Source organism: Triturus cristatus, chromosome 1_2 (assembly GCF_964204655.1).
Source record: "Triturus cristatus chromosome 1_2, aTriCri1.1, whole genome shotgun sequence".
Classification (NCBI taxonomy): Eukaryota; Metazoa; Chordata; class Amphibia; order Caudata; family Salamandridae; genus Triturus; species Triturus cristatus.
The window spans coordinates 1196007742-1196027241 of record NC_140580.1 but is presented as its reverse complement, the minus strand read 5'-3'; the positions used below and the strand labels follow the sequence as shown (position 1 = coordinate 1196027241).

Here is a 19500-nt window from a genome sequence, read left to right as displayed (position 1 = left end):
GGGCCGAGCTCAGCTGCTCCGGCAAACCCCTCAGCAAGTGTGAAGCTAAGTCACCCATGCAAGTAGTCCTCCATCCTGGGACTTTCATGAATATTCACCAACGTTAGAAGGTCTGGGCACAGACTGAGAACTGGGAAATAGAAATCTCTCCAGATATAAACAGACAATGTCTATGGAAAAGGAATCTTTTTTTCTTTCATATTTTAACAAAATGAACTATTGATATTACAAAGAAAAACACTGGAAAATCAAAAATTCAATGTGTTTAAAATACATGGAGCTGTATCGCTGCTGGTGACTTTCTTATTTTCACCCATTTAAAAAAGAATCGATGCATCCCGGGGACATACAGCCTCATGGAAAGGAAATTCTGCACTGTCACCTTAAGGCGGCCAAGAGATGCCACAATCCCAGCATGCATCATAGTGGTGGTATCCACCCTTCAGTCTGTTTGCAACTCTGACCCCTTTGCAATAGTCTGTCATGAAACAAGAAGTGTTGATAGTGGAAGCTGGTGTTCCAGATAAGCAGCTCTTGTGCATGAGAAACATATTGCAAGAGCCCAGTCCTTCCTTCACACCCACGTGGGAGAAGCAAATGCTTTGTGGTGCCGCTAGTGCAAGGTCATGTTGGGCACTGAGTGCACCAACCTCAGTTATAGGACCACCCTCTCTGTCCCTGGCCGAGTGCCGGCCTCAGTTATAGGACCACACTCTCTGTCCCTGGCCGAGTGCCGGCCTCAGTTATAGGACCACCCTCTCTGTCCCTGGCCGAGTGCCGGCCTCAGGTATAGGACCACCCTCTCTGTCCCTGGCCGAGTGCCGGCCTCAGTTATAGGACCACACTCTCTGTCCCTGGCCGAGTGCCGGCCTCAGTTATAGGACCACCCTCTCTGTCCCTGGCCGAGTGCCGGCCTCAGGTATAGGACCACCCTCTCTGTCCCTGGCCGAGTGCCGGCCTCAGGTATAGGACCACCCTCTCTGTCCCTGGCCGAGTGCCGGCCTCAGTTATAGGACCACACTCTCTGTCCCTGGCCGAGTGCCGGCCTCAGTTATAGGACCACCCTCTCTGTCCCTGGCCGAGTGCCGGCCTCAGGTATAGGACCACCCTCTCTGTCCCTGGCCGAGTGCCGGCCTCAGTTATAGGACCACCCTCTCTGTCACTGGATGAGTGCCGGCCTCAGTTATAGGACCACCCTCTCTTTCACTGGATGAGTGCCGGACTCAGGTATAGGGCCACCCTCTCTGTCCCTGGCCGAGTGCCGACCTCAGTTATAGGACCACCCTCTCTGTCCCTGGCCGAGTGCCGGCCTCAGTTACCCTCCTCTCTGTCCCTGGCCGAGTGCATGAGTGCCCCCTCTGCAGCAGGGCACGAGAGTCCCCTCTGCAGCGGGGCATGAGTGCCCCCTCTGCAGAAGGGCATGAGCGCCCCCTCTGCAGCAGGGCATGAGAGTCCCCTCTGCAGGGTGGCATGAGAGCCCCCTCTGCAACGGGGCAGAAGAGCTCCCTCTGCAGGGGGGCACTAGAGCCCCCTCTGCAGCGGGGCATGAGAGCCCCCTCTGCAGCAGGGCACGAGAGCTCCCTCTGCAGCGGGGCACGAGAGCCCCCTCTGCAGCGGGGCATGAGTGCCCCCTCTGCAGCAGGGCATGAGAGTCCCCTCTGCAGGGGGGCATGAGAGCCCCCTCTGCAGCGGGGCATGAGAGCCCCCTCTGCAGCGTTGCATGAGAGTCCCATCTGCAGGGGGGCATGAGAGCCCCCTCTGCAGCGGGGCATGAGAGGCCCCTCTGCAGCAGGGCATGAGAGCCCCCTCTGCAGCAGGGCATGAGAGCCCACTCTGCAACAGGGCATTAGAGCCCCCTCCGCAGGGGGGCATGAGAGTCCCCTCTGCAGGGGGGTATGAGAGCCCCCTCTGCAGCCGGGCATGAGAGCCCCCTCTGCAGGGGGGCATGAGAGCCCCCTCTGCAGCAGGGCATGAGAGCCCCCTCTGCAGCAGCGCATGAGAGCCCCCTCTGCAGCGGGGCATGAGAGCCCCCTCTGCAGCAGCGCATGAGAGCCCCCTCTGCAGCAGTGCATGAGAGCCCGCTGTAGGAGAGTAGGATCTGCTTCACATGGGTACCCCCACTTTTTGCTGGTGTTTCACTGTTTCTCGACCTTAGTCTGGCTGTGGCCCTGCTAATCAGGACCACAGCCTAGCTGCTTCCTCTCTAAAATGGTATTCATGTACATTAGGTACATATCTAATTGGATTCTGGAGTGCCTTATAATCCCGTAGTATATGGTATACTATGTACCTAGGGCATAGGTACCTTAGAGGCTTACCAGGGGATGCAGCATGTATTGTGCCACCCCTGGGAAGTACTCCAAAATGACACCACAGGTCTGCTACTGCAGCCTGGGTAAGGGTGTGCTTGCACCCCTTACTGTGGTATAGGCTACCTATAGCACCACCCTATACAGACATATATAAACCTATAAGCCACTCCTATGGCAGGCTTTGACAATCCTGAAGGCAGAGTGCTTGGTTTTATGTGAGAGGGTGCCCAAGCATGGGCTGAGCCCCTCTGCAGCATTCGGAAATACTTCCTTATGGCTGTTCTGTGATACAGCCATTCCATATACTCTTACATGCATTATAACCTCGCGATAAATGCTAACTTTGGGATGGCTGCATCAAAACATGTTGTGTTTGGTATCAAACACTTTGGAATACAACTTCCCCCCCGCCAGTCATGTCGGTGGGGTTGCATTCCACCCTTCTAGAGGGAGAGACATGTTCACACTGGCTTAACCCGGTTAAAACTTGCCAAAGCCCTGGCATCACAAAATGGATGCCACTGCCACAGACACAGGTCTGGCCTCCTGATGCTGAGGGAAACTCTGGCAGGGGAGGCCTGGACAATAGGTTTCCTGTCACAGGGAGGTGTAACCAGCTCCCCAGACAGGCAGATGTGTATTGGGGCAGGGTGGGTGCATTCAGACAATGCTTTTGAGACACTGCCTGGGGCACACAAGGTGTCCCTGTGCAAAGCCCTGTTCAAACCGGTTGCAGGGGCACTCAGCCCCTGCTCTGGCGCGAAACTGGACAAAGGGTAAGGGGTGTAACCACCCATAGGTGGAGCCTTAGAGTTAGTCCATCCCCTAAACTTAGTATAAGTTCTAGGAATCCGGTCCCTAGGACTTTAGATTACCCTGGACGAACCTCTGAAACATATATCCTGGACCTTCGACTTTCTATTACGACTAGAAGATGGAAGAAATCTCCCTTGGGGTCAAGGAGCACCAAAGACACAACTGACCGGTCTGCAATTCTGAAGCTCCCGCCGGACGCCGAAGTCTGTGCATCAGCAGAGGTGGATTTCCAGACTTCCCCGAGGCTACCCTGAGTCCACAGCAAAGCTGAGGCCCGTGGCTATCATGGGTAATGTGGAACCGTGACCCCTGGACACCGTGAAGTTTTGCAGCAACACTATCTTCCTGGTCATCCTCGAAGTTGTGCTTTGGGCTCCGAGTAGCCCCAGCCTTAAGCACCTCCTGCACCGAAGATTGTTGGCCTCCACTCCATGAGTGACCCGTGGGCCAGCTTCCAGTGCGACCGCTTGAGGCTCCTTCGCGGTCACTAGCCCGATGGCTAGCAGGTCCCCACGAAGGCAACTCCACTTCTGCTGGGGATTTTCTGGTTGCTCCAGACTTGCCCTTACTTACCCTCGCAGGGTGAGTCCATCAGACCTTGCTGGTCTGCACCGCAGTCCTTTCTCTGATTTCCTGTGACTTGCCGTTGCCAAGGCTTGTTGGGTCCTTTCTGGTCGCCGACACCGCAGCACTCGACAGACTTCGTGGGACAGCTCGAATTGCTCGTGGACTTCGCCGACGCCTCCTGGACCTCGTGGCTGAAGAGTCAAGACACCCACCAACTCACCTGAAGCCCCCGACATCTGTGGGCATTGGTCCATCCTGCCCTATGTCACTGGCAAGTGACCCCGACTCTGTCCCCTCTGCTTTCAGGTTCCTTAAATCCTAGATCCAGGCTTGGATCGTTCCGGACACTTCTCCTCTTCACGGCAGCAGCAGTTCTTTGCAGGCTCCCATTGAAATCGGTGACGCGACCGACACCAAAAGACACCTTTGCACCCGGCTTCCCTGGGTGAGATAACTCGAGTACTCCGGTACACCCGTGGGTGCTAGTCCTAGAACTTCTTAAGTCCAAGAGGGTTTGGTCCTGACTCGATTGGAAGTGTCCCTAATCTTTAAAATTCCAACCGCGACATTCCCCATAGAAAGTAATAGGAACCCACGGTTGTGTTTTCACACTGCATACGGCTCCCATGGGTCCCCTGTGTCACTACCTTGGGTGGTTCCTTGGGGTCCCAGCGATTGTAGAGGCTATAGGCCTAGTGCCTATTACAGTCGTGGTTCTTATACCATTTTTTTAGTATATGGTTTGGTACGCCCCTAGGGCTCAAACATGTATTTGTGCTTTTACTGATGCTTAATCACTTGCAACTTTAGTACTTCGAACTCCAGTCTCATAAAGAGACTAGAGGGGTGTGTTCTATCTTAAATACATATATTTTGAATAAATACCTGGTGTGGTTGTCCTTTCATTTGATCATTCAAGAGATTATAGACTGGTAAAACAAGCTGCTTTACATTCCTTCAAGACTTAGCCTGAAGGCTGCTCTCCATAGCTACCACTAGGATAGCTTTCAATAAAGGTTGTCTTTAACCTATCACCATAAGGGGTTGTTTGGACTGATACAAGGTGCCCACTAGAACTAGTGGACAGCATACATCAGGCCACCTTCTCACACCGCTCTGCAGCAGCGCACGAGAGCCCCCTCTGCAGCGGGGCACGAGAGCCCCTCTGCAGCGGGGCATGAGAGCCCCCTCTGCAGTGGGGCATGAGAGCCCCCTCTACAGCAGGGCAGCGCATGAGAGGCCCCTCTGCAGCAGCGCATGAGAGCTCCCTCTGCAGCGGGGCACGAGAGCCCCCTCTGCAGCGGGGCATGAGAGACCCTCCTCTGCAGCAGGGCATGAGAGCCCCCTCTGCAGCCGGGCATGGGAGCCCCCTCTACAGCAGGCGAAGAGAGCCCCCTCTGCAGCGGGGCAAGAGACCCCCTCTGCAGCAGGGCAAGGGAGCACCCTCTGCAGCGGGGCACGAGAGCCCCCTCTGCAGCAGCGCATGAGATCTCCCTCTGCAGCGGGGCACGAGAACCCCCTCTGCAGCAGCGCATGAGATCTCCCTCTGCACCGGGGCACGAGAGCCCCCTCTGCAGTGGGGCATGAGAGACCCTCCTCTGCAGCAGGGCATGAGAGCCCCCTCTGCAGCGGGGCAGGAGAGCTCCCTCTGCAGCGGGCAGGGCATGAGAGCCCCCTCTGCAGCAGCGCATGAGAGCCCCCTCTGCAGCGGGGCATGAGAGACCACCCTCTGCAGCAGGGCATGAGAGCCCCCTCTGCAGCAGTGCATGAGAGCCCCCTCTGCAGCAGTGCATGAGAGCCCCCTCTGCAGTGGGGCACGAGAGCCCCCTCTGCAGCGGGCATGAGAGCCCACTCTGCAGCAGTGCACGAGAGCCCCCTCTGCAGCGGGACATGCGAGACCCCCCTCTACAGCAGGGCATGAGAGCCCCCTCTGCAGTGTGGCAGGGCATGAGAGCCCCCTCTGCACCAGTGCACGAGAGCCCCCTCTGCAGCGGGGCACGAGAGCCCCCTCTGCAGCAGGGTACGAGACCCCCTCTGCAGCAGGGCAAGGGAGCACCCTCTAAAGTGGGGCATGAGAGCCCCCTCTGCAGCAGGGCATGGTAGCTCCCTCTGCAGCAGGGCAGGGCATGAGAGCCCCCTCTGCAGCAGGGCATGAGAGCCCCCTCTGCAACAGGACATTAGAGCCCCCACTGCAGCGGGGCAGCGCATGAGAGCCCCCTCTGCAGCAGGGCATGAGAGCCCCCTCTGCAACAGGACATTAGAGCCCCCACTGCAGCGGGACACGAGAGCCCCCTCAGCAGCGGGGCACGAGAGCCCCTCTGCAGTGGAGCACGAGAGCCCCCTCTGCAGCGGGGCATGAGAGCCCCCTCTGAAGCAGGGCATGAGAGCCCCCTCTGCAGCAAGGCACGAGAGCCCCCTCTGCAGCAGGGTACGAGAGCCCCCTTTGCAGCAGGGCATGGAAGCCCCCTCTGCTGCAGGGCATGAGCGCCCCCACTGCAGCAGCGTAGGGCATGAGAGCCCCCTCTGCAGCAGGGCACGAGAGCCCCCTCTGCAGCAGGGCACGAGAGCTCCCTCTGCAGCAGGGCAAGGGAGCCCCCTCTGTAGTAGGGCATGAGAGTCCCCTCTGCAGCAGGGGACAAGAGCCTCCTCTGCAGCGGGGCAGGGCATGAGAGCCCCCTCTGCAACAGGGCATGCGAGCCCCCTCTGCAGCCGGGCATGAGAGCCCCTTCTGCAGCAGGGCATGAGAGCTCCCTCTGCAGCAGGGCAGGGCATGAGAGCCCCCTCTGCAGCAGGGCACGAAAGCCCCCTCTGCAGCAGGGCATGAGAGCCCCCTCTGCAGTAGCGCACGAGAGCCACCTCTGCAGCAGGGCATGGGAGCCTCCTCTGCCGCAGGGCAGGGCATGGGAGCCCTCTCTGCTGCAGGGCATGAGAGCCCCCTCTGCAGCAGGGCATGAGAGCCCTCTCTGCAGCGGGGCAGGAGAGCCCCCTCTGCAGCGGGCAGGGCATGAGAGCCCCCTCTGCAGCAGCGCATGAGAGCTCCCTCTGCAGCGGGTCACGAGAGCCCCCTCTGCAGCGGGGCATGAGAGACCACCCTCTGCAGCAGGGCATGAGAGCCCCCTCTGCAGTGGGGCAGGGCATGAGAGCCCCCTCTGCAGCAGGGCATGATAGCCCCCTCTGCAGCAGTGCATGAGAGCCCCCTCTACAATGGGGCACGAGAGCCCCCTCTGCAGCGGGCATGAGAGACCCCCTTCTACAGCAGGGCATGAGAGCCCCCTCTGCAGCACGGCATGAGAGCCCCCTCTGCAGGGTGGCATGAGAGCCCCCTCTGCAGCAGCGCATGAGAGCCCCCTCAGCAGCGGGGCATGGGAGCACCCTCTGCAGCTGGGCAGGAGAGCCCCCTCTGCAGCAGGGGACGAGAGCCCCCTCTGCAGCGGGGCATGAGAGCCCCCTCTGCAGCGGGGCACGAGACCCCCTCTGCAGCAGGGCAAGGGAGCACCCTCTGCAGCGGGGCACAAGAGCCCCCTCTGCAGCGGGGCACGAGACCCCCTCTGCAGCAGGGCAAGGGAGCACCCTCTGCAGTGGGGCATGAGAGCCCCCTCTGCAGCAGGGCATGGTAGCTCCCTCTGCAGCAGGGCAGGGCATGAGAGCCCCCTCTGCAGCAGGGCATGAGAGCCCCCTCTGCAGCAGGGCATGAGAGCCCCCTCTGCAACAGGACATTAGAGCCCCCTCTGCAGCGGGGCACGAGAGCCCCCTCAGCAGCGGGGCAAGGGAGCACCCTCTGCAGTGGGGCATGAGAGCCCCCTCTGCAGCAGGGCATGAGAGCCCCCTCTGCAACAGGACATTAGAGCCCCCTCTGCAGCAGGGCACGAGAGCCCCCTCAGCAGCGGGGCACGAGAGCCCCCTCTGCAGTGGAGCACGAGAGCCCCCTCTGCAGCGGGGCATGAGAGCCCCGTCTGCAGCAGGGCATGAGAGTCCCCTCTGCAGCAGGGCATGAGAGCACCCTCTGCAGCAGGGCATGAAAGCCCCCTCTGCAGCAGGGCACGAGAGCCCCCTCCGCAGTAGGGTACGAGAGCCCCCTTTGCAGCAGGGCATGGAAGCTCCCTCTGCTGCAGGGCATGAGCGCCCCCTCTGCAGCAGTGTAGGGCATGAGAGCCCCCTCTGCAGCAGGGCACGAGAGCCCCCTCTGCAGCAGGGCACGAGAGCCCCCTCTGCAGCAGGGCACAAGAGCCCCCTCTGCAGCAGGGCAAGGGAGCCCCCTCTGCAGTAGGGCATGAGAGTCCCCTCTGCAGCAGGGCATGCGAGCCCCCTCTGCAGCCGGACATGAGAGCCCCTTCTGCAGCAGGGCATGAGAGCTCCCTCTGCAGAATGGCAGGGCATGAGAGTCCCCTCTGCAGCAGGGCACGAAAGCCCCCTCTGCAGCAGCGCACGAGAGCCACCTCTGCAGCAGGGCATGGGAGCCTCCTCTGCCGCAGGGCAGGGCATGGGAGCCCTCTCTGCTGCAGGGCATGAGAGCCCCCTCTGCAGCAGGGCATGAGAGCCCCCTCTGCAGCAGGGCATGAGAGCCCCCTCTGCAGCAGGGCATGAAAGCCCCCTCTGCAGCAGCGCATGAAAGCCCCCTCTGCAGCGGGGCAGGGCATGAGAGCCCCTTCTGCAGCAGGGCATGAGAGCCCCCTCTGCAGCAGGGCACAACAGCCCCTTCTGCAGCGGGGCACGAGAGCCCCCTCTGCAGCGGGGCACAAGAGCCCCCTCTGCAGCAGGGCACGAGAGCCCCCTCTGCAGCAAGGCAAGGGAGCCCCCTCTACAGCAGGGCATAGTAGCTCCCTCTGCAGCAGGGCAGCACATGAGAGCCCCCTCTGCAGCAGGGCAGCACATGAGAGCCCCCTCTGCAGCAGGGCATGAGAGCCCCTTCAGCAGCAGGGCACGAGAGCCCCCTCTGCAGCAGGGCACGAGAGCCCCCTCTGCAAAGGGGCATGAGAGCACCCTCTGCAGAAGCGCAAGAGAGCCCCATCTGCAGCAGGGCCTTGGAACCCCCTCTGCAGCGGGGCATGAGAGCCCCCACTACAGCAGGGCATGAGAGCCCCCTCTGCAGCAGGGTGCAAGAGCCCCCTCTGCAGCAGGGCTCGAGAGCACCCTCTGCAGCGGGGCACGAAAGCCCCCTCTGCAGCGGGGCGCGAGAGCCCCCTCTGCAGCGGGGCAGGGCATGGGAGCCTCCTCTGCAGCAGAGGCAGGGCATGAGAGCTCCCTCTGCAGCAGGGCACAAGAGCCCACTCTGCAGCAGGGCACGAGAAACCCCTCTGCAGCGGGTCATGAGAGCCCCCTCTGCAGCTGGATAGGGCATGAGAGCCCCCTCTGCAGCAGGGCATGAGAGCCCCCTCTGCAGCAGGGCATGAGAGCCCCCTCTGCAGCAGTGCATGAGAGCCCCCTCTGCAGCGGGGCATGAGAGCCCCCTCTGCAGCGGGGCACGAGAGCCCCCACTGCAGGAGGGCATGAGAGCCCCCTCTGCAGCAGGGGATGAGAGCCCCCTCTGCAGCAGGACATGAGAACCCCTTCTGCAGCGGGGCATGAGAGCCCCCTCTGCAGCAGGGTAGGGCATGAGAGCTCCCTCTGCAGCAGGGCACGAGAGCCCCCTCTGCTGCAGGGCATGAGAACCCCCTCTGCAGCAGGGTAGGGAATGAGAGCCCCCTCTGCAGCGGGGCATGAGAGCCCCCTCTGCAGCAGGGCACGAGAGCCCCCTCTGCAGCGGGAAATGAGAGCCCCCTCTGCAGCAGGACATGAAAGCCCCCTCTGCTGCAGGGCATGAGAACCCCCTCTGCAGCAGGGTAGGGAATGAGAGCCCCCTCTGCAGCGGGGCGCGAGAGCCCCCTCGGCAGTAGGGCACGAGAGTCCCCTCTGCAGCAGGGCAAGGGAGCCCCTTCTGCAGCAGGGCATGAGAGCCCCCTCTGCAGCGGGGCATGAGAGCCCCTTCTACAGCAGCGCACGAGAGCCCCCTCTGCAGCGGGGCATGAGAGCCCCTTCTACAGCAGCGCACGAGAGCCCCCTCTGCAGCAGGGCAAGGGAGCCCCTTCTGCAGCAGGGCATGAGATCCCCCTCTGCAGTGGGGCACGAGAGCCCCTTCTACAGCAGCGCAAGAGAGCCCCCTCTGCAGCAGGGCACGAGAGCCACCTCTGCAGCGGGGCACGGAAGCCCCCTCTGCAGCGGGGCATGAGAGCCCCCTCTGCAGCGGGGCATGAGAGCCCCCTCTGCAGCAGGGCAGCGCATGAGAGCTCTCTCTGAAGCAGGGCAGGGCATGAGAGCCCCCTCCGCAGCAGGGCACGAGAGCCCCCTCTGCAGCAGGGCACGAGAGCCCCCTCTTCAGCGGGTCATGAGAGCCCCCTCTGCAGCGGGACAGGGCATGAGAGCCCCCTCTGCAGCAGGGCATGAGAGCCCCTTCTGCAGCAGGGCATGAGAGCCCCCTCTGCAGCAGGGTAGGGCATGAGAGCTCCCTCTGCAGCAGGGCATGAGAGCCACCTCTGCAGCGGGGCACAGGAGTCCTCTCTGCAGCGGGGCAGGAGAGCCCCCTCTGCAGCAGGGCAGCGCATGAGAGCTCCCTCTGCAGCAGGGCAGGGCATGAGAGCCCCCTCTGCAGCGGGGCATGAGAGCCCCCTCTGCAGCAGGGCATGAGAGGCCCCTCTGCAGCAGGGCATGAGAGCCCCCTCTGCAGCGGGGCATGAGAGCCCCCTTTGCAGCAGGGCACGAAACCCCCTCTGCAGCGGGTCATGAGAGCCCCCTCTGCAGCGGGACAGGGCATGAGAGCCCCCTCTGCAGTAGGGCATGAGAGCCCCCTCTGCAGCAGGGCATGAGAGCCCCTTCTGCAGCAGGGCATGAGAGCCCCCTCTGCAGCAGGGTAGGGCATGAGAGCTCCCTCTGCAGCAGGGCATGAGAGCCCCCTCTGCAGCGGGGCATGAGAGGCCCCTCTGCAGCAGGGCACGAGAGCCCCCTCTGCAGCAGGGCATGAGAGCCCCCTCTGCAGCGGGGCATGAGAGCCCCCTCTGCAGCGGGGCACGAGAGCCCCCTCTGCAGCAGGGCATGAGAGCCCCCTCTGCAGCAGGGCATGAGAGCCCCCTCTGCAGCAGGGCATGAGTACCCCCTCTGCAGCAGGGCACGAGAGCCCCTTCTGCAGCAGGGCACTAGAGCCCCCTCTGCAGCAGGGTAGGGCATGAGAGCTCCGTCTGCAGCAGGGCATGAGAGCCCCCTCTGCAGCGGGGCACGAGCGCCCCCTCTTCAGCAGGGCACGAGAACCCCCTCTGTAGCAGGGCATGAGAGCCCCCTCTGCAGAGGGGCATGAGAGCCCCCTCTGCAGCGGGGCACGAGAGCCCCCTCTGCAGCAGGGCACGAGAGCCCCCTCTGCAGCGGGGCACGGGAGCCCCCTCTGCAGCAGGGCATGAGAGCCCCCTCTGCAGCAGGGCTTGAAAGCCCCCTCTGCAGCAGGGCATGAGTACCCCCTCTGCAGCAGGGCACGAGAGCCCCTTCTGCAGCAGGGCACGAGGGCCCCCTCTGCAGCAGGGTAGGGCATGAGAGCTCCCTCTGCAGCAGGGCATGAGAGCCCCCTCTGCAGCGGGGCATGAGAGGCCCCTCTGCAGCAGGGCACGAGAGCCCCCTCTGCAGCAGGGCATGAGAGCCCCCTCTGCAGCGGGGCATGAGAGCCCCCTCTGCAGCGGGGCACGAGAGCCCCCTCTGCAGCAGGGCATGAGAGCCCCCTCTGCAGCAGGGCATGAAAGCCCCCTCTGCAGCAGGGCATGAGTACCCCCTCTGCAGCAGGGCACGAGAGCCCCTTCTGCAGCAGGGCACTAGAGCCCCCTCTGCAGCAGGGTAGGGCATGAGAGCTCCCTCTGCAGCAGGGCATGAGAGCCCCCTCTGCAGCGGGGCACGAGCGCCCCCTCTTCAGCAGGGCACGAGAACCCCCTCTGTAGCAGGGCATGAGAGCCCCCTCTGCAGAGGGGCATGAGAGCCCCCTCTGCAGCGGGGCACGAGAGCCCCCTCTGCAGCAGGGCACGAGAGCCCCCTCTGCAGCGGGGCACGGGAGCCCCCTCTGCAGCAGGGCATGAGAGCCCCCTCTGCAGCAGGGCTTGAAAGCCCCCTCTGCAGCAGGGCATGAGTACCCCCTCTGCAGCAGGGCACGAGAGCCCCTTCTGCAGCAGGGCACGAGGGCCCCCTCTGCAGCAGGGTAGGGCATGAGAGCTCCCTCTGCAGCAGGGCATGAGAGCCCCCTCTGCAGCGGGGCACGAGCTCCCCCTCTTCAGCAGGGCACGAGAACCCCCTCTGTAGCAGGGCATGAGAGCCCCCTCTGCAGCGGGGCATGAGAGCCCCCTCTGCAGCGGGGCACGAGAGCCCCCTCTGCAGCAGGGCACGAGAGCCCCCTCTGCAGCGGGGCACGGGAGCCCCCTCTGCAGCAGGGCATGAGAGCCCCCTCTGCAGCAGGGCTTGAAAGCCCCCTCTGCAGCAGGGCATGAGTACCCCCTCTGCAGCAGGGCATGAGAGCCCCTTCTGCAGCAGGGTAGGGCATGAGTACCCCCTCTGCAGCAGGGCACGAGAGCCCCCTCTGCAGCAGGGTAGGGCATGAGAGCCCCCTCTGCAGCAGGGCACGAGAGCCCCCTCTGCAGCAACGTACGAGAGCCACCTCTGCAGCAGGGCATGGGAGCCTCCTCTGCCGCAGGGCAGGGCAAGGGAGCCCTCTCTGCTGCAGGGCATGAGAGCCCCCTCTGCAGCAGGGCACGAGAGCCCCCTCTGCAGCAGGGCATGAGAGCTCCCTCTGCAGCGGGGCATGAGAGCCCCCTCTGCAGCAGGGCATGAGAGCCCCCTCTGCAGCAGGGCATGAGAGCTCCCTCTGCAGCGGGGCATGAGAGCCCCCTCTACAGCAGGGCACAACAGCCTCCTCTACAGCAGGGCACGAGAGCCCCCTCTGCAGCAGGGCATGACCAGGGTCATTGTAACTTCAGAAGGACATTGTTCCTGTGCCAGGGAGCTGGGATCATAGAGCTCTGCTGGGTCACTCTAGAATACACATCAGACTGAAGCCTTGGATGTTTGCTGCTGACTTGAGGGCATTGTGGGCGCCTTGGAATGAGGGAAGGTTTTAGAGGACGGGGCTTCTGTTTGGGGCTTTTCTAATGTGTGTCTTTCTTTCTTGTAGGGTCCTCCTGGCCCCCGTGGGCATCCAGGACCACCGGTAGGTACATTCTGGAAAAGCTGCAGACCTACAGTGCCCCCCACTAACCATGCATAGCACCCTCAGTGGTTCAGAGCCGCAGCTGCCCACATCTCTTCCAGCTTTGATATCTGAAAACACTGGTCCAGCGACTACCTACTGCTGCCTCCTACCGATGCCCTTGCCTAGTCCAACTGCTCCCCTTACCACTGTCGCCTCTCATGCCATGCATTGCCTTACCATCTCCCATTCTTCCCCACGTCCGGCCACCGCCCCCCCTTCCTCCTCTGCCTCTGCTAACGTCCGCTGCTGTCCTCGCCTCCTCCCCTCCCACTCTGCTCTTCATCCTATCTGCCACATTCTTCTCAGCCTCTTCCCTCGTCTCCCTTGCTGCCTCCCAGCCCCATCTCCCTAGCTCGCCTCGCATTGCTTTCCTGCTGTACCTGTGTATCCGTCTCGAGGGTACCCTGCTTCAGTGCTGGTCTTCCTGCTTCCATCGCCTCTGCTCAGTAAGGCACCGGGCAGATCCTTACACCTTGTCTCATTGTCTCTTTCAGGGCCCTCCGGGCATCGCCGTCTCATTTGTAAGTGAACTCTGCTGCTGAATCTTGTTAAGTTTTAAATACCTTCCATGTTCCATGTTAATGCCCCACATTAGTGTCTGTAAACCGAGACTAAGCAGCACCTGCTTCAACTGAACCGGGGTGGAACGCACACAGGAACCAGCACCGCTGGTGCAACATCTGCTCTAACTGAGCCAGGGTGGGCTGAACACGGAAACCAGAGGAACCGGGGCAACATATGCTTTAAACCGAGCCAGGGTGGGCTGAACATGGAAACCAGAGCAACCGGGGCAACATCTGCTTTAAACTGCACCAGTGTGGGCTGAACACGGAAACCAGAGGAACCGGGGCAACATCTGCTCTAAACTGCACCAGGGTGGGCTGAACATGGAAACCAGAGCAACCGGGGCAACATCTGCTTTAAACTGCGCCAGGGTGGGCTGAACATCTAAACCAGAGGAACCGGGGCAACATCTGCTCTAAACTGAGCCAGGGTGGGCTGAACACGGAAACCAGAGCAACCGGGGCAACATCTGCTTTAAACTGAGCCAGGGTGGGCTGAACATGGAAACCAGAACAGCGGGGGCAACATCTGCTCTAACTGAGCCAGGGTGGGCTGAACACGGAAACCAGAGGAACCGGGGCAACATATGCTTTAAACCGAGCCAGGGTGGGCTGAACATGGAAACTAGAGCAGCCGGTACAACATCTGCTTTAAACTGCGCCAGGGTGGGCTGAACATGGAAACTAGAGCAGCCGGGGCACCATCTGCTTTAAACTGAGCCAGGGTGGGCTGAACATGGAAACTAGAGCAGCCGGTACAACATCTGCTTTAAACTGCGCCAGGGTGGGCTGAACACGGAAACCAGAGGAACCGGGGCAACATATGCTTTAAACCGAGCCAGGGTGGGTTGAACATGGAAACTAGAGCAGCCGGGGCAACATCTGCTTTAAACTGAGCCAGGGTGGGCTGAACATGGAAACTAGAGCAGCCGGTACAACATCTGCTTTAAACTGCGCCAGGGTGGGCTGAACATGGAAACCAGAGCAGCCGAGGCAACATCTCCTTTAAACTGAGCCAGGGTGGGCTGAACATGGAAACCAGCACAGCTGGTGTAACATCTGCTCTAACTGAGCCAGGGTGGGCTGAACATGGGAACCAGCACAGCTGGTGCAACATCTGCTCTAACTGAGCCAGGGTGGGCTGAACACAGAAAGCAGAGCAGCCGGGGCAACATCTGCTTTAACTGAGCCTGGGTGGGCTGAACATGGAAACCAGAGCAACCAGGGCAAGATGTCCTTTAAACTGAGCCAGGGTGGGCTGAACATGGGAACCAGCACAGCTGGTGCAACATCTGCTCTAACTGAGTCAGGGTTGGCTGAACACGGAAAGCAGAGCAGCCGGGGCAACATCTGCTTTAACTGAGCCAGGGTGGGCTGAACATGGAAACCAGCACAGCTGGTGCAACATCTGCTCTAAACTGAGCCAGGGTGGGCTGAACACGGAAACCAGAGCAACCGGGGCAACATCTGCTTTAAACTGCGCCAGGGTGGGCTGAACACGGAAACCAGAGCAACCGGGGCAACATCTGCTTTAAACTGAGCCAGGGTGGGCTGAACACTGAAACCAGAGCACCCGGGGCAACATCTGCTCTAACTGAGCCAGGGTGGGCTGAACACGGAAACCAGAGGAACCGGGGCAACATATGCTTTAAACCGAGCCAGGGTGGGCTGAACATGGAAACTAGAGCAGCCGGTACAACATCTGCTTTAAACTGCGCCAGGGTGGGCTGAACATGGAAACTAGAGCAGCCGGGGCACCATCTGCTTTAAACTGAGCCAGGGTGGGCTGAACATGGAAACTAGAGCAGCCGGTACAACATCTGCTTTAAACTGCGCCAGGGTGGGCTGAACACGGAAACCAGAGGAACAGGGGCAACATATGCTTTAAACCGAGCCAGGGTGGGCTGAACATGGAAACTAGAGCAGCCGGGGCAACATCTGCTTTAAACTGAGCCAGGGTGGGCTGAACATGGAAACTAGAGCAGCCGGTACAACATCTGCTTTAAACTGCGCCAGGGTGGGATGAACATGGAAACCAGAGCAGCCGGGGCAACATCTGCTTTAAACCGAGCCAGGGTGGGCTGAACATGGAAACTAGAGCAGCCGGTGCAACATCTGCTTTAAACTGCGCCAGGGTGGGCCGAACATGGAAACCAGAGCAGCCGGGGCACCATCTGCTTTAAACTGAGCCAGGGTGGGCTGAACATCTAAACCAGAGCAGCCAGGGCAACATCTGCTTTAAACTGAGCCAGGGTGGGCTGAACATGGAAACCAGAGTAGCCAGGGGAACATCTGTTTTAAACTGAGCCAGGGTGGGCTGAACAAGGAAACTAGAGCAGCCGGGGCAACATCTGCCTTAAACTGAGCCAGGGTGGGGCGCACATAGGAACCACCACAGCTGGTGCAACGTCTGCTCTAACTGAGCCAGGGTGGGCTGAACATGGAAACCAGAGCAGCTGGAACAACATCTGTTTTAAACTGAGCCAGGGTGGGCTGAACATGGAAACCAGAGCAGCCAGGACAACATCTGCTCTAGCTGAGCCAGGGTGGGCTGAACATGGAAACCAGAGCTGCCGGGGCACGTTCTGCTCTAACTGAGCCAGGGTGGGCTGAACATGGAAACCAGAGCAGCCGAGGCAACATCTGCTTTAAACTGAGCCAGGGTGGGCTGAACACGGAAGCCAGAGCAGCCGGGGCAACATCTGCTTTAACTGAGCCAGGGTGGGCTGAACATGAAAACCAGAGCAGCCGGGGCAACAACTGCTTTAAACTGAGCCAGGGTGGGGCGCACATAGGAACCACCACAGCTGGTGCAACGTCTGCTCTAACAGAGCCAGGGTGGGCTGAACATGGAAACCAGAGCAGCCGAGGCAACATCTCCTTTAAACTGAGCCAGGGTGGGCTGAACATGGAAACCAGCACAGCTGGTGTAACATCTGCTCTAACTGAGCCAGGGTGGGCTGAACATGGGAACCAGCACAGCTGGTGCAACATCTGCTCTAACTGAGCCAGGGTGGGCTGAACACGGAAAGCAGAGCAGCCGGGGCAACATCTGCTTTAACTGAGCCAGGGTGGGCTGAACATGGAAACCAGAGCAACCAGGGCAAGATGTCCTTTAAACTGAGCCAGGGTGGGCTGAACATGGGAACCAGCACAGCTGGTGCAACATCTGCTCTAACTGAGTCAGGGTTGGCTGAACACAGAAAGCAGAGCAGCCGGGGCAACATCTGCTTTAACTGAGCCAGGGTGGGCTGAACATGGAAACCAGCACAGCTGGTGCAACATCTGCTCTAACTGAGTCAGGGTGGGCTGAACATGAAAACCAGAGCAGATCGTGCAACATCTGCTCTAGCTGAGCCAGGGTGGGCTGAACATGGAAACCAGAGCAACCGGGGCAACATCTGCTTTAAACTGAGCCAGGATGGGTTGAACATGGAAACCAGAGCAGCCGGGACAACATCTGCTTTAACTGAGCCAGGGTGAGCTGAACATGGAAACCAGAGCTGCCGGGGCAACATCTGCTTTTAACTGAGCCAGGGTGGGCTGAACTTGAAAACCAGAGCAGCCGAGGCAACATATGCTGTAGCTGAGCCAGGGTGGGCTGAACATGGAAACCAGAGCAGCCAGATGCAACATCTGCTCTAACTGAGCAAGGGTGGGCTTAACATGGACACCGGAGCAGCCAGGGCAACATCTGCTTTAAAATGAGCCAGGGTGGGCTGAACATGTAAACCAGAGTAGCCGGAGCAACATCTGCTCTAACTGAGCCAGGGTGGGCTGAAGATGGACACCAGAGCAGCCAGGGCAACATCTGCTTTAAACTGAGCCAGGGTGGGTTGAACATTGAAACCAGAACAGCCGGGACAACATCTGCTCTAGCTGAGCCAGGGTGGGTTGAACATGGGAACCAGAGCAGCCAGGGCAACATCTGCTTTAAACTGAGCCAGGGTGGGCTGAGCATGGAAACCAGAACAGCCGGTACAACATCTGCTCTAGCTGAGCCAGGGTGAGCTGAACATGGAAACCAGAGCAGCCGGTGAAACCACTACTTTAAACTGAGCCAGGGTGGGCTGAGCATGGAATCCAGAACAGCCGGTACAACATCTGCTCTAGCTGAGCCAGGGTGGGCTGAACATGAAAACCAGAGTAGCCGGGGCAACATCTGCTTTAAACTGAGCCAGGGTGGGCTGAACATGGAAACTAGAGCAGCCGGTACAACATCTGCTTTAAACTGCGCCAGGGTGGGATGAACATGGAAACCAGAGCAGCCAGGACAACATCTGCTTTAAACCGAGCCAGGGTGGGCTGAACATGGAAACCAGAGCAGCCGGGGCAACAACTGCTTTAAACTGAGCCAGGGTGGGGCGCACATAGGAACCACCACAGCTGGTGCAACGTCTGCTCTAACAGAGCCAGGGTGGGCTGAACATGGAAACCAGAGCAGCCGAGGCAACATCTCCTTTAAACTGAGCCAGGGTGGGCTGAACATGGAAACCAGCACAGCTGGTGTAACATCTGCTCTAACTGAGCCAGGGTGGGCTGAACATGGGAACCAGCACAGCTGGTGCAACATCTGCTCTAACTGAGCCAGGGTGGGCTGAACACGGAAAGCAGAGCAGCCGGGGCAACATCTGCTTTAACTGAGCCTGGGTGGGCTGAACATGGAAACCAGAGCAACCAGGGCAAGATGTCCTTTAAACTGAGCCAGGGTGGGCTGAACATGGGAACCAGCACAGCTGGTGCAACATCTGCTCTAACTGAGTCAGGGTTGGCTGAACACGGAAAGCAGAGCAGCCGGGGCAACATCTGCTTTAACTGAGCCAGGGTGGGCTGAACATGGAAACCAGCACAGCTGGTGCAACATCTGCTCTAAACTGAGCCAGGGTGGGCTGAACACGGAAACCAGAGCAACCGGGGCAACATCTGCTTTAAACTGCGCCAGGGTGGGCTGAACACGGAAACCAGAGCAACCGGGGCAACATCTGCTTTAAACTGAGCCAGGGTGGGCTGAACACTGAAACGAGAGCACCCGGGGCAACATCTGCTCTAACTGAGCCAGGGTGGGCTGAACACGGAAACCAGAGGAACCGGGGCAACATATGCTTTAAACCGAGCCAGGGTGGGCTGAACATGGAAACTAGAGCAGCCGGTACAACATCTGCTTTAAACTGCGCCAGGGTGGGCTGAACATGGAAACTAGAGCAGCCGGGGCACCATCTGCTTTAAACTGAGCCAGGGTGGGCTGAACATGGAAACTAGAGCAGCCGGTACAACATCTGCTTTAAACTGCGCCAGGGTGGGCTGAACACGGAAACCAGAGGAACAGGGGCAACATATGCTTTAAACCGAGCCAGGGTGGGCTGAACATGGAAACTAGAGCAGCCGGGGCAACATCTGCTTTAAACTGAGCCAGGGTGGGCTGAACATGGAAACTAGAGCAGCCGGTACAACATCTGCTTTAAACTGCGCCAGGGTGGGATGAACATGGAAACCAGAGCAGCCGGGGCAACATCTGCTTTAAACCGAGCCAGGGTGGGCTGAACATGGAAACTAGAGCAGCCGGTGCAACATCTGCTTTAAACTGCGCCAGGGTGGGCTGAACATGGAAACCAGAGCAGCCGGGGCACCATCTGCTTTAAACTGAGCCAGGGTGGGCTGAACATCTAAACCAGAGCAGCCAGGGCAACATCTGCTTTAAACTGAGCCAGGGTGGGCTGAACATGGAAACCAGAGTAGCCAGGGGAACATCTGTTTTAAACTGAGCCAGGGTGGGCTGAACAAGGAAACTAGAGCAGCCGGGGCAACATCTGCCTTAAACTGAGCCAGGGTGGGGCGCACATAGGAACCACCACAGCTGGTGCAACGTCTGCTCTAACTGAGCCAGGGTGGGCTGAACATGGAAACCAGAGCAGCTGGAACAACATCTGTTTTAAACTGAGCCAGGGTGGGCTGAACATGGAAACCAGAGCAGCCAGGACAACATCTGCTCTAGCTG

General features: G+C 60.1%; 1 protein-coding gene across 3 annotated transcripts in view; it reads left to right on the top strand.

The window, feature by feature from the left end:
* COL27A1 (collagen type XXVII alpha 1 chain) overlaps positions 1-19500 on the top strand; it is a 2221286-nt gene that overhangs the window by 1911695 nt on the left and 290091 nt on the right. For all 3 annotated transcript variants that reach the window (XM_085614179.1, XM_085614180.1, XM_085614178.1), the window contains exons 55-56: positions 12865-12900; positions 13437-13463. In XM_085614179.1, coding sequence (XP_085470305.1) covers positions 12865-12900; positions 13437-13463 — 63 coding nt within the window. The remainder of the gene's footprint in view (positions 1-12864; positions 12901-13436; positions 13464-19500) is intronic.